The 13,708-nt window shown below is 35.0% G+C and overlaps 1 protein-coding gene across 1 annotated transcript; it reads left to right on the forward strand.

Annotated features, from left to right (window-relative positions):
- The first annotated feature begins 1,226 nt into the window (after nt 1-1,226).
- On the forward strand, nt 1,227-12,770 carry LOC136664149 (interferon-induced protein 44-like). Its single transcript, XM_066641227.1, has 11 exons — nt 1,227-1,246; nt 1,560-1,592; nt 2,779-2,802; nt 3,045-3,119; nt 5,901-6,167; nt 6,906-6,936; nt 7,287-7,488; nt 8,049-8,183; nt 8,374-8,548; nt 9,191-9,291; nt 11,465-12,770. Exons 2-11 carry the CDS (start codon nt 1,568-1,570, stop codon nt 11,648-11,650), a joined length of 1,221 nt encoding a protein of 406 aa, XP_066497324.1. The 5' UTR covers nt 1,227-1,246; nt 1,560-1,567; the 3' UTR covers nt 11,651-12,770.
- The last annotated feature ends 938 nt before the right edge of the window (nt 12,771-13,708 follow it).

Here is a 13,708-nt window from a genome sequence, read left to right on the forward strand (position 1 = left end):
GATGGTATGGTGTGGTATATGGGGTACAAAGATAGTGGGGCCATTTTTCATCAATGGAAACCTCAAGGCCACTGGATATGCAAAATTGCTACATGATGTTGTGTTTTCCTCTTTATGTATTGAAGCTGGCACGTTCCCTGAGTTTGTCCAGCAAGATGGTGCACCACCACATTATGGGTGTCAGGTCCAAGCCTTCCTAGATGAACAGTTTCCTGGAAAGTGGATTGGTCATCGTGGGCCCCCAAGGTCTCCTGATCTGACCCCCTTAGATTTTTATCTTTGGGGTCATCTAAAGGCAATTGTCCATGCTGTGAAGATACGAGATGTGCAGCACCTGAAACTATGGATACTTGAAGGCTGTGCTAGCATTTCTCCTGTGGTATTGCTATCAGTGTGTGAAGAGTGGGAGAAGAGGGTTGCATTGATAATCCAACACAATGGGCAGCACTTTGAACATGGTGGTCAGAAAAATAACTCATGAAAGAATAAAGTTACGTTAAAACCATTTTTTTTCTTGTGAAATTCCCAACAAGTTTGATGTGTCAATTGATCCTCTTCCCACTGAAAAAAACAAAAGTTGGATCCAAAATGGCCGACTTCAAAATGGCCACGATGGTCACCACCCATCTTGAAAATTTTCTCCTCGCCATATATTAATGTGCCACAAACAGGATGTTAATATTACCAACCATTCACATTTTATTAAGGTGTATCCATATAAATGGGCCACACTCTATAATGAATTAATTGAAACAGGATTTTTCCCCTGCTCTCCTTTTGTTTCACTTTTAGTTTACCTCCGAAGTAAAAAAAAAAAAAAATTAGGCAGATTTTTGTTTTATTGATGGTTGAAATGGTACAAGTGATGCTAAAATATTTCCTTGGTGTCATATAAAGGTTTAAAAATAGGAAAAAAAGTTAAATCTTCATTCTCAGGATTCCCCTTTTTTTTTGGTCAACTGAAAATGTGTTGTGTTTAGGTTTGAGGGACAAGGGCTAGGTATAGGCAGGAAATAAAATGCAATTCAAAGACTTTCAGTTTCAAATTCCCTGAAATTGGCCATCATCTTGTAAAGAACCTAAAGAAACCCCAACCCACCCTGGCTACCGTTACAACCACATACACACAAACACACATCTCTCCGCCAGAGCAAAAAGTGAAAGTAAAACTATGATGCATATATAAAATCCCAGATAGAGCTGCACACACAGACGAACAAATTCCAGCTTCACATTACACATACAGGTAAGTCCTGTGCCAAAATCTCCTAAGACTGAAAATGTATATTTTCATAGCTTAAATGAAATAAATCATTTATGAGAAGAAACTGTCTTTGGAATTTCAGATGGAGTTAAAGGCTGAAATAAATAAATAAATAAAAAAACTAAACAGTTTTAAAAATTCATTTTATAATTATAGATTTTATATGCTTGCAAATCAGGTAATAAGTGTTTAGAATTTTTCAGACCAGTTGGATTTCTGTCATCATCTTTATTTCATAGAAATATACATTCAGTATATAACAAATAACAATGTTCTTTTCCTTTTCTGCTCATAGTTTCAACCATGGGAGGCTCTGAGTCCAAATCTTGTGAGTGTTAATGATGCAATATATATTCAAATGGCTAGCACAAACTTATAGATCGGTAGTGTTTATAAACCTAAACAGCACCTACATGAACCTTTCATGAGAAATGATATAAATCTGTGTAAAAATGTTTTGAGGATTATTCCAAAAAAACAAAATTGAAAAGAAAGCAAATTTGACCAACAACGGACTTTTGTTAGTAAATGACTTTATGAATGCTATTGTAGATAACCAGTGAATTAAAGTTATGCAGATATTTATTATGGTTATTACAACACTCAAATTACAAAAGGATTTTATACTCACACAAAATCTCCAGCTGTGAAATATGGTGTGGGAACATGAAAAATTTTTATATTATAAATTAAAGAAAAAAATGCAGAACCATTTTAGCTGGAAGTCATTATCTGAAGCTTTTGCATTTTATATGTATTGTTACTTTGTTGTAAATAATGAGTGCAATAGAAGTAACACCACAATTAAAGTACACAAGTATCAGCTTATCTTTGTAACTAAAAGAACACCCCCTCAACACTGGAGGTAAAAAATAGCCTAAAACCAATGTAAAGAAAACCTATAGCAATAGCATTGGCAAACAACAATGGCACTGTAGCATAACATTCACAAAGAATTAGCATAGCAAACACAGTATTTAGCATTAGAGCTACCATTCAGCTTCCATAATATGTACAGCAATTACACATGAGAAAAAGGGGTGCAAGGCAGGAACACAGCCTGGAGTGGGCATCAGTCCTTCACAGGGCGACACACACTCACGTGACCTGTCACCAATCCACCTACCAACATCTTTTTGTAAACCGGAAACCGGAGCATCCACAAGATGGATTTGTGTGGGTGAACTTGTAAGTCTGTCAACCAGAGGATTTTGCTGTTGTTAATGTTATTGTTAATGATGCTAAAAAAAAAACTACTGAGTTTAGCATGTTATCATATTGTATTCACGTAGCCTATATTTGAAGATTATGTATTAATACCTTATTTTCACTATCACTGACACCAAAATCACCATTTAAATCATGTAAAACACAAACCCAGAAACACTGCTTTGTCTGATCCAGAGAGTGTGTGTGTGTGTGTTTTTTTTTCTTTCTTACAGAGAAATTTAAATCAAGATTCAACAATTAATTATTTAATTAATTAATTTTTACTTTTTCTTCCATGCTTTCAGCTACAACATCAAGTTCATCATCTTGTGAGTTTATATGACCAAATTTTGCATGGTTAGCATTTTCTGATGAGGAAGTTAATTGGTTAACCATTAGCAACTGATGCTTTGTAATGTTGCCATCCTTTAAAATGTAACTGGTAATGTTAGCACCATACGTTTTTGTATATGACTTCGTACATATTTACATATATTTTATGACAATAGATAATAGACAATAAAACTTTTTTTTTTTTGTAAAATGATTTACATGATTTAATTTTCCATAGATTGTCCACCCCCAAGAAGATCACCACCACCACGGTCACGAACGCCACCGCCACCGCCACCACCCCCAAAACCTGGTAAGTTTATATGATACAATTTTACATAGCTACCAATATTCATGATGAAAGACATAAGTTTATGCAGACAGTTCATACATCTACACTGACTGAAGATGTCAGTAAACCATGCTCCATACGTCAACCATAGTTGCTCTGTGATCAGTTAGGACACCCCACACTGTTTCTGCATATAAAAACAACCTGAGACCGTCTTGGCAAAATGAACACAAATGCCCCGAGAATAAGCTACAAATACTCTTCCCTAGATTCACCCTACCGTTTAAACAATGTCTAATTGTTTTACTGACTGGTTTAATGGTTAATGATAAGGTTGATATATTTCCTCAAGCTTTTGCTGTATACATACCATTGACCTAGTTTGCACTAAAATTAAACTGACAAAGTTCTCCACAAGAGGGCATAAATATTGTGTATTATTAATTCATTCATCATTTATTTGTTAATTTGTCAAATAGGTTTATTTTGTATCACTGAAATAGATTCCATGAAACCACGATTATTCATGATTATTCTATAAGGAATGTTCAATGTATCAATGCTGAAGAGGATCACTGTAAAACAGAACAAGAATGAAACAAACAGGTGTGGCAACTACAAGGGTTGGCTTCTATTTCTTAGATTTATTTTAACCCAATTCTACATCATCAGCAATACGTATACTACATCACTTCCATTTAAATATGATGAGAGAACCAAATAAATGAAGAAGCTATTTTCCCTTCACAGATAGGCTTTCTAATAAAACAATCTGTGGCAGACACTAGTATTAAAAATATACTCTTTTATGAATAATAAGAGACAAATACATTAAAACTTTAGTCAAAAGGGAAAATAACAGCTGCATTAAATTGACAGTGTGTTATTTTCTAAATTATTTGAAATACATAGTAAATATACAAGTTCAAGCTTGAATATGCAAACTTACCAAAAGGGACACACCCTCCCAACTAACTATCACTATAATGCTAACCTCACAAGAAACCTCATGCACAATTGGGAAGGGCTAACTTGGAAACATTTAGATTATGGCACTCAGTTACAAGCTCAGTTATGATGCAAAATTATTACACTCAGTTACCAGCAAAATATAGTTTAAATGCACTGTTACAAAGGGTATTGGAATAACAAACCAAGTCATATTAACAGTACAAAAAAGAGAGAATAATGAACTGCTAAATTAACTCTATAACTTATAGAGCCCCTAAAGTCCTATGGTGGAAGAATATTATTTAGAAACTGAATTCATTCCCTCAGTTTAGTAATTTATTCCCTCAATTTAACAATCCATTCCCTCATTATTCAATAAAATCCAATTTATCTGGTAATTGTAAATTTTTTTCAAGAATGAATGTAAAATAAAACCATAAAAAATAAGATCAGTGCATACAGAATTACGTCTGTGTGATGGCAAATAGATACAAGATGGAGGTAACATATGAAAGCTGGAACAGCCTTCTTTCTATTGGATTAGTGTAATATGTAAATACTAAGACAATGAGGAATCTGTATCAAAGAAATCATGTGCCGAAAAAATAAAATGCAGAAATATGAAAGGGAATATGAATATTATTAATTTTTTCAAGTAATATAATATATAGGTCATATAGGTTCTCAGGATTATGAATTGATAAAGTATTATTCAGTCAAGTGTTCAGATTTCTGATTATTATTAGAAATATTTGTAATATAATCCTTGATTTTGAAATTGAAAAAAACATGTTTTTCACTTGTACTAAAATATGTCTGTAGTTATATAACTTGTATGTAGAAACCTGGTAACTCTGTATTCCTGAGATTATCCTGGAATTAACAAGACCTCATGTGACTGTCTACAACATTCCTATCAAATATAATTCATTATTTATCTATTACCACATGGAAATAAAATAAAACCTAACAGGGCTCTTACAGACACTGTCCAGGTAACTAACATAAAATCATGCAATACCTTATGCCAGTCGAAGCTTTCATTTGATGCTTTATTCAAGGAGCATTTTGTGGAACAATACTTGACACTTTGACACTTTAATCTTGCAAAAAGGACATATATTTACAAAATTAGTAAGTCCATTATTGCATGTTTGAACTTAATATCTCCCAATATGGTTTTTCATGTCCATAACACAATCCGTGCAATGTATCTTTGTAACTAATTAATATTTACAAAAAATATACAACTCCAATTGAAAGAAAAAAGTTCCAGTGTTCATCTATTTCATACAATATAAATGAAGGGAAGAATATGAAAAGAATGCAAGTCTGGAACCACAGGTGGTTCCAAGTATTTGCTTATCATGCGTGAGGCTTGTTTATTGCACCTGTACTTAACCTTAAACAGGCTGTTTATTTTTAATAAACACAAAGCAAGGATTAAAGTTCATTCAAGCGCCCACTGTCCCACCTCCAGCTGAATGGATGCAACACTGATCTTGCTCAGCTAAAAACTTGTCAGATTCAAAATGATGCCCATATTCACTCCCTCCTCTACCTGAAATACTAATATGTAGATGTGTAAAATGTGGTTGTAACATGTAAATAAGGAATGAACATGAGAAATCAAACGCATTTCCTAACACATAGCCTCTGTCATGTCTGTCATGTCAGATACAGAGCACATCATTAATGTGTAAAGCTGCTACAATGCACTATACAATGTGCAGAATGTTTACCTGGTCCTCACTTGCTGCTGTTAACCCAAAATTCTTAATGGTGGCCAGGGATTTGCTGTTGTCATAGAACATCTGTTTTCCAATGAAATGTTCTTTCTGTTTCCAATAGAATTTGTTTATGTTCTGGCTGATAAAGTTGTGAAAACTGGACAAACTGTCACCCTTAGCTGTGAGGCAAACACAAGTGAAGTAACTGTCAAGTGGGAGAAGTCCAAAGAAAGACTGCGATGTGTGGAGGGCAAACACAGAGTATACACAAATGATAAAAAGTTCATGTTGGAAATCAAGAACGTTAAACAGGACGACGAAGCCAACTACACCATAACTGTGGAGAATAGCTCAGGTTCTGCCTCTTGCTCTGCCATGATCACTGTTGGTAGGTTTACATTCAATAAAAAACTCAGATTCACTGCTAATACAGTTGTACGTTACATTTTACAACCTAATCAATCTAAAGTGTTGTCTCCAAACGCAATACAAATGACATTTTAATGACTGCAGCAATGTCAGAATAATTCAGCTCCTTCATGACAAGAGCTTTTAGGACTTAACAGAGCACTCTTTTTGCTGATATGACCTTCTTCCAATGTGATGGTTAGCCAGACACCACCTTCTGGAAGAGTTTATGAGGAATCTTAATACATCATATATAATTCCAAGAATAAAATTGGAATTCTGAGAATAATGTCGGAATCATTCAGAGAATAAGTTCAGAATATTTAGAGACTTTTTAGATTATTATTTATTATAATATTTAGGCTGATGGACTCAAAGTCTGTGCACCATAGAGTGAGTTCTGAAAGAAGCAGTCAATGACGTGGACATAATTATTTATTAAACGCATCCACATGACAACTAACCACGTCAGTGCAGCCACAGACTGCAGTGCATATGCCTTTAGTTTATTGTATGAGTCCATGAGCTGTAACACGATGGAGCCTTGTGTTGGAGCTGTAAGGTTTAACTCATCACAATTTCAGGTTAATTTTACATTTTTACATAAATCTCACAGTTTGTGTTTATAATGCATTTTATATGTGTTTAGTGTACATTAATTGCCTCCTGAAAGAATTAATTCAGTAAAATAATAAAATATTTATTGAATTTCTTACAGAAATTGGCAGTTGGAGAGGCCTGGAAAAGGAGTAAATGCACTCTCATTCTCTAATCTCATGTCACACAATCAAAAACTAGCAGCTGCAACAGCACTCACTGACTAGTTTACTGTCTTATGGCTAAAATAGCCTTTGTGTTGATGTATGTTTTAAATGTTTATGTACACTATAGCTGACTGTGCAGGTAACTTTTTATTCTGTATACTGTATGTGACATGTAGCTCTAAAATCACCTACCATTTGTGTAATGAATATATTATATTTCCAATATATGAGGGTTACATATAATGTGCAGTATTAGACTTAACAAACACCTGACTTCAGATTCATGTAAAAACATTTGAATCCTTCTCTGGAAACATTGCTTGTTTTTCTCCAAGCCAAGAGCCAATGATCAAAGCTCTGAAGAACTTTAAAATCAGCAGTGAGGAAGTCAGAGAGCTCCGCTTTCTTTTGCATGGACCAATTGGAGCAGGGAAATCCAGCATCGTCAACACCCTCAATAGCATTTTTGAAGGACATCAGTTCGTCAACTGCCTGGCTGCTAATGCAGACAGTGGTGGAACGAGTTTCACAACCAAGGTGAGTCCACTCCACTAACCCAGTACAATTTCCCACTATAATCAGTCAGTTTCATTCAAGATTTCTCATCAGAACTAAAGGACACATCAAGTGGGGGTTGCCTTTTATGTCTGTGATGATACACATTGTGTTGCTGCTGCAGAGTTCCAGGGTCCTGAGGTTGTGAGTTGAATGAACGTGTCAGGTCACTGGCTGTGAGGAGTTCTATTCTTCCTACAACAGTCCAAAAAAGCATTTTTGTTAGGTAGACTGGCTATGCAAAACTGTTGATAAGTGTGAGTGTGAGATATGTGAGTGACTAGGAGATGTCCTGTGATGGACTGGTGCCCTATGGGCCCAGTGATTCCAGGTCAGCTCTGGACCCTGAACAAAATGAAGAAATTTCAGAAAATGAATGAATGACAAATGCACTGTGGTTCAAAAAAGTATCAAGATTATTATTATTATTATTATTATTATTATTATTATTATTATTATTATGATACCATAACCCTGAATTGTATAAACAGTTACACAAAGCCATTATTACTATTATAGCTGTTAATGTTGTGTATTTCCAGTATCAGAAGTTCTCCATTGAAACTGTACCTTTTGCATTCTACGATGTGATGGGTCTGGAACCTGGTCAATCGCATGGGGTGTGCACTGATGACATCATTCAGGCTTTAGAAGGCCATATACCAGATAACTATGAAGTGAGATCAACACACACACACACACACACACAAACACACATACACACACACACACACACACACACACATACACACACACACACGCACACACACAAATAAATTAAAACAAAAAAAAAAATCAAAAGAAAACAATTAACCTGTGTTTCAGTGTGCGCTGAATTAACTTTTTTTTTCTCTCTCTCATGTTTAGTTCAAGCAGAATACCCCAATCTCAAAGACTAAGCACAGAGACTACATTAGTGAGCCTGGTATAAACAATAAAATCCATTGTCTGGTGAGCGTCGTTGCTGCAGACAAAATCTCCATGATGAGTGAAGAGGTCCTCCAGAAAATAAGACTCATCAGAACAGAAGCCAGTAAATTAGGTGAGTTTAACTTTCCACAGTCCTTGGTTCCTAACAATATGCTGTCAAATCCACAGTGTTACGGCTGGACAAGCCAGTCCAAACATAAGATGGACAACCCCTTTCCTCCCGTCTGGCCCAAGACAATGCACAAGTAACCACTGTAAATACAAACCAAGGCAATTTATTTAACATGCAGCAAAAACATCAGGGATAAGTATATGCCCAAAAATAGCAAACAAACACCTGTTATACAATTATAAGTAAACTAACAAAGGAAAATACAAAATAAATTACAATACCAAGCTATCTCACTTACTACCCAAACCAGGAGAAAACTTAATTAAAAAGAAATAAAGTGCCTCATCCCCTGCAAAGCTGCAGGCTTGTAATCAAAAAAAGATAACTCACAATAAATTAATGGAGCCAAATAAGAATTGTGCTTTACACAAAAACTGAGGGTTACACCATATAATATTAAGTGTTGTGTCTGGCTAACAAAAAAAAATTGAGTTATAATTCTCAGGAGACTGAGAGCTTTGGTGAAACATGAACTCTGCACTGTAGTAGCAGGCAGAATAAATATGTCTAATCAAAATAATTACAGTATCTGAAGCAAAAGGAACCTGTCCCTGACTTGATCTCTGTGTGTCTCCACTGCAGGAATCCCTCAACTGGTTTTCATGACAAGAGTGGACAAGGTGTGTGAGCTGACAAAGGAAGATTTGGGGAAAATCTATCAAAGCAAGAAGATCAGGGAGAAAGTAAGTTGTCCTTGCTATGCTACATGTTGCTGATATGTTCATTACATTTTATTTTAAGAAAAATCATAGTTTTCTTTATGTAAGGTCCTAGTTATGTAGTAAGTAGGTTCGAAAGTGGTAGTAACAGCCCTGGATAACATGATACTAGTATAACAAACTGTTCTTATCTGACTGGGTAAGTAAACAGATATCTGAAGTAATGATCCTAGCTGGTCACTTTTACTAGATATAGATGGAGATACCATAACTTAATTTGGTATGCACAAAGGGTGTATTTACATTTATATCATCCAGTGATTAAGCAAAGAAACGAAGCATTCATATTCACACAATTCACGCAAAGTTGAGTGTTCGCAAAAAAAATGTAAAGAATTTGACCATTCTCACAATAACAGTTCATTAAGTTCTTTGTTTGGAGGAATAGGAACAGGTGTGGAGAAAAATAGGCATAAGAGTAGTTAATTACTATGAGTGGTGAGATGTTGAGATTCTTCTCTTCAGAGGTCCCAAAACAAATATGGCCGCACATGGAGATCCTTGAATGTCTCCCCTTCAATCAGCCAAAACACCAATGACTCCTCATGCCCAGGGTATGCATCAGTGATTGGAGTAGGCCAGTAAAAAAAATCCTTCTACATGAACATAGTGCTATAAGCTCCTTGTACAAATATATCACAGTAAACATAAAAGTGTAACCAAATTACTATATGTGTAAATCTTAACCAATAATGACAGTCACTCTGGAGGCAAAACAAACAAACAAACAAACAAACAAACAAACAAATAAATACAAACTAACAAACAAACAAACAAAATGGGATTTCTCAAAGATAGCACTTTATACAGGGAGCTTTAACACAAGTTGTTTGTAGCTTGCTGCTCTCTCTAGGACGGCCCCTCTTCTTTATTTATTCTAAGTGTATTTACTCTCTGTAGCCATCTAACGGTTGGAGTAATGAACTATACACAAGGTCATTTCGACTAACCAGCTTAGGGTTACACAAGTTTCCAATGTGTTCTAAATAAATGACACTGAAATGCCAGAGAGATTCTAAATGTTAACTCAGTAAATATGTGCTACAAGTATTTAGTTCTGGCACAGCTCAGAAATATGTTCAGAGAACTGTAATTACAGTATGTAGACTGTAGAGAATTTAAGCTATATATTTGAGCCCATGAAGAGGTTTAGGTTCCAATTCATATATACTTGTTTGTTTTATGTTTGTGCAGTTTTCAGCTCAAACAAAGCAAATTTATAATTAGACCTGGTACTGTAACTGGTCTCTAGTGCTAACACAGCTAAGCTACCATTTAGAGCAAACCCTTTGGAGCAGCTTTTGAGGTAAAAGCACAACTTATATTCTCAACTTTATAACTGTGTGCCTCAAGGCATCAAAAATAGCGTTTCTAAAAATAGCTCTAATTTTGGTGTGGGAGTAATTCAGCATGCACAAACACCTAAAACGTGCTCCTTCTAAATGCATGTTTATTCAGCTATTATAATTTTTTTAATTAATCTATTTATTTTTTTTTGCTCAAACACATGAAAGACAAGAAAATGTGTTTACTTTCAGTTTCATTTTTCATCCATATGACATCAACACACGCTGTCTCCAGGCGGAAGGATTCATTCAGCAAAAACATGCAGTTATTTTTATTTTTACTACTATTACCTATTTAGAGGGTTTCAAAGTTTTTGTATGAGTTTTCACATCAAATAACATTGGATCATAAGACATAAGCTAAAAAGCTTAAATAATAATTTATTGTGTGTTTTTCTAAATAAACAAGTATTATTTCATTGTATTTTTAAAAGATGATTATAATAATATTAATGTGAACATTAAAATTTATGTGAAAAAATCTATATAAAAAAACAAAACAAAAAAACAAAATAAAAACATGCGCTTGGTAAAAAGTTTGGTCAATACACGGCCAATTTCAAGAAAAATCAAATATCAGTTAACGTTTAAACCTCGTGTGATTACATATTTGAATAGCCAAGGACCTTTTAAAAAAAAGATATTGAATATGACTATGTCACATAATAACTGCTTAAATGCAACTGAAAGAGGCACTGACAAAAAAAAAAAAACCCTTAATAACCAAATCCAAAATAGCAAGGGTCTATTGTGTTAAACTGGTGATATATTTGATGACTGTGTGTTTACAGATTACGGTGTGCAGTAATAAACTGGGAGTCACTGAGAACTGCATCTTCCCAGTAAAGAACTACCACAATGAGATCAGTAGTGATGAGAATCTGAACTGTCTGGCTCTTCAGGCCTTCACACAGATTGTCCATTCAGCTGATGACTACATAAAGAAGTGGTCTAGCACTCAGAAACAAGTCGAATGATTCTTCTTCATACAGAAGAGACTTATGAAGATCAGCATTAAAGAGTCACCACCCAAATATCCATAAGACACTTGCTGACAGATCAGATTAATCTTTGCTGATGCATATATGCATGTATGGTGTATACTGTAAGTTTATAAACAAGGGTTATCTTTTAACCATAGGAATAGATCACCATAATTCATCTTGTAATGCTATTTTGCAGTATATACTCTCAGTAGTAATCAATAGGACGACTAGGTTTCTAAAAGTGTGATGTTAAATATTAACAGTAAACTTGTGAACTTTTATTTTTGTTTTAGAGAATATTCCAGATTTAAGGTCTCTTTGTTTTCTGTTACTCATCCAAGGCCATGTCTACTCACTGACCTACTGATGAGTGAATTAATGATGAGTTTGGTGTGACTCTTTTCAATGGCTTAGTTTGTCACAGTAGCTCATGATGTGCTCATATGTGGTGCCGTCTGAGGACTCAAAGGAAAAGTAAACACTATTTTTTTTGGCCTTGATCTAGATTGAAAACCAAAATCATCTGCAATTTTTACAATGTGCTCATGAAGTTTGTCCAAAAACGTTGAGCCCTTTTGTCACGCCTACATCCCAGGTCTCCAATTCCCAGAATGCACCCGTCAGTCACATGACTACCCACCGGTCTCCCTCGCCTGAATTCTAATTACACACACCTGTTTGTTTCCCTATTTATACCCCTTTCACTGAACTGTTCTCTGCCGAGTATTGCAGTGGTTTAATCCCAGCTTACAACGTATTCTCTTGTTATCAGTCTGACGATTTCTTGTTGCCTGCTTCTTGCCAGTTATTCCGGTTTATGTCTCCTGCCTTGTCCCTTTTGGTACTGTCTGTATTTTTCGGTTTTTGAACTCTGCCTGATTTTCGACTACGGTTTTCGCTTATCCTCTGAGGTACTGTTTGCTCCCTGTTTTGAACCTTGCTTGCCTTGTGATTACTCTGTTGGATGACGTCATTAAAAAACTGTTTACTGTGTTCCGCGATTGTCAGCTTTCTGTTCTGTTCTGACACCTTTTTCTCCACTAATGAACTTATTTGTATGTTATTTGCATAGATTTGATATTATCCTTCTTTTAGTGAGATATTTTAAAGTAGCCTATTTTATAAGTTTGACACTTTTTTTCTGTCAAGGCCCTTCCCATCTCCTCTTTTTGTATTTTTGTCTGTTACATCATTTAAAAAATGTCACAAATCAAAGGTCCTTGTGTTTTACTTGCCTTTTTCCAGTACTGGTACTAACCCCATTCACAGGTTGAGGTATGTATCAACCACTGTCAGCAAACCATTAAGAATGAAATTCCATTTCTGTAGTTAATAACCTGAATATATTGCCAATCTTCACAACATAGGTTTAATTACTCAAAAATGGCACAACCTTTTCTATATAACACAGGTCATATGATTTGACTGGAACTTGCCGTGCAATGCTACTATCAGGTCATCTCATTTACATTTACAGCATTTAGCAGGAACTCAACCAGAGCGACTCACATGTGCTTAATGTTCAGACAGAATGTGTATCCTAGCTAGTACAAATAGGGTCCAAATTCCCTCTGAGCTCAGATGCTTGTCAGAACAAGGGCCAGTGACCTAGTTTGTGTACATACATAAAAAGAAAGGAGTTAAGTGTAGATAAGTGCAAAAAACATGATTTGTACATAATTTACTCAATAACACTTTCCAATATTTCTACTTATACACTGACACTTGTAAAATGTGCACAATATTCAATCGTGGAATTTCATGTGAATTTATGATTAAACAGCATAAAAAATCAGTCTTAGAAAGTTCCCCTAAAAACATAAAACTAACACTAAATCTAAATGTAGAAATGGAGAAAAGTTCAAAATGGAAGTGTTTTGTGTGCAATGCTATCACTAAAAGATAACAGCACTGCTTTTCTACAGGTGCTTAAAAGAGAGTTAAGTGTATTTAGCAAAACAGCTAAAGCTCGGAGTGATACCTACAAATTATACCAAATCCTAATATATACAATTTAAAACATTTGTAGAGTGCTCTTTTAGGAAATAT

Source organism: Hoplias malabaricus, chromosome 12 (assembly GCF_029633855.1).
Source record: "Hoplias malabaricus isolate fHopMal1 chromosome 12, fHopMal1.hap1, whole genome shotgun sequence".
Taxonomy (NCBI): Eukaryota; Metazoa; Chordata; class Actinopteri; order Characiformes; family Erythrinidae; genus Hoplias; species Hoplias malabaricus.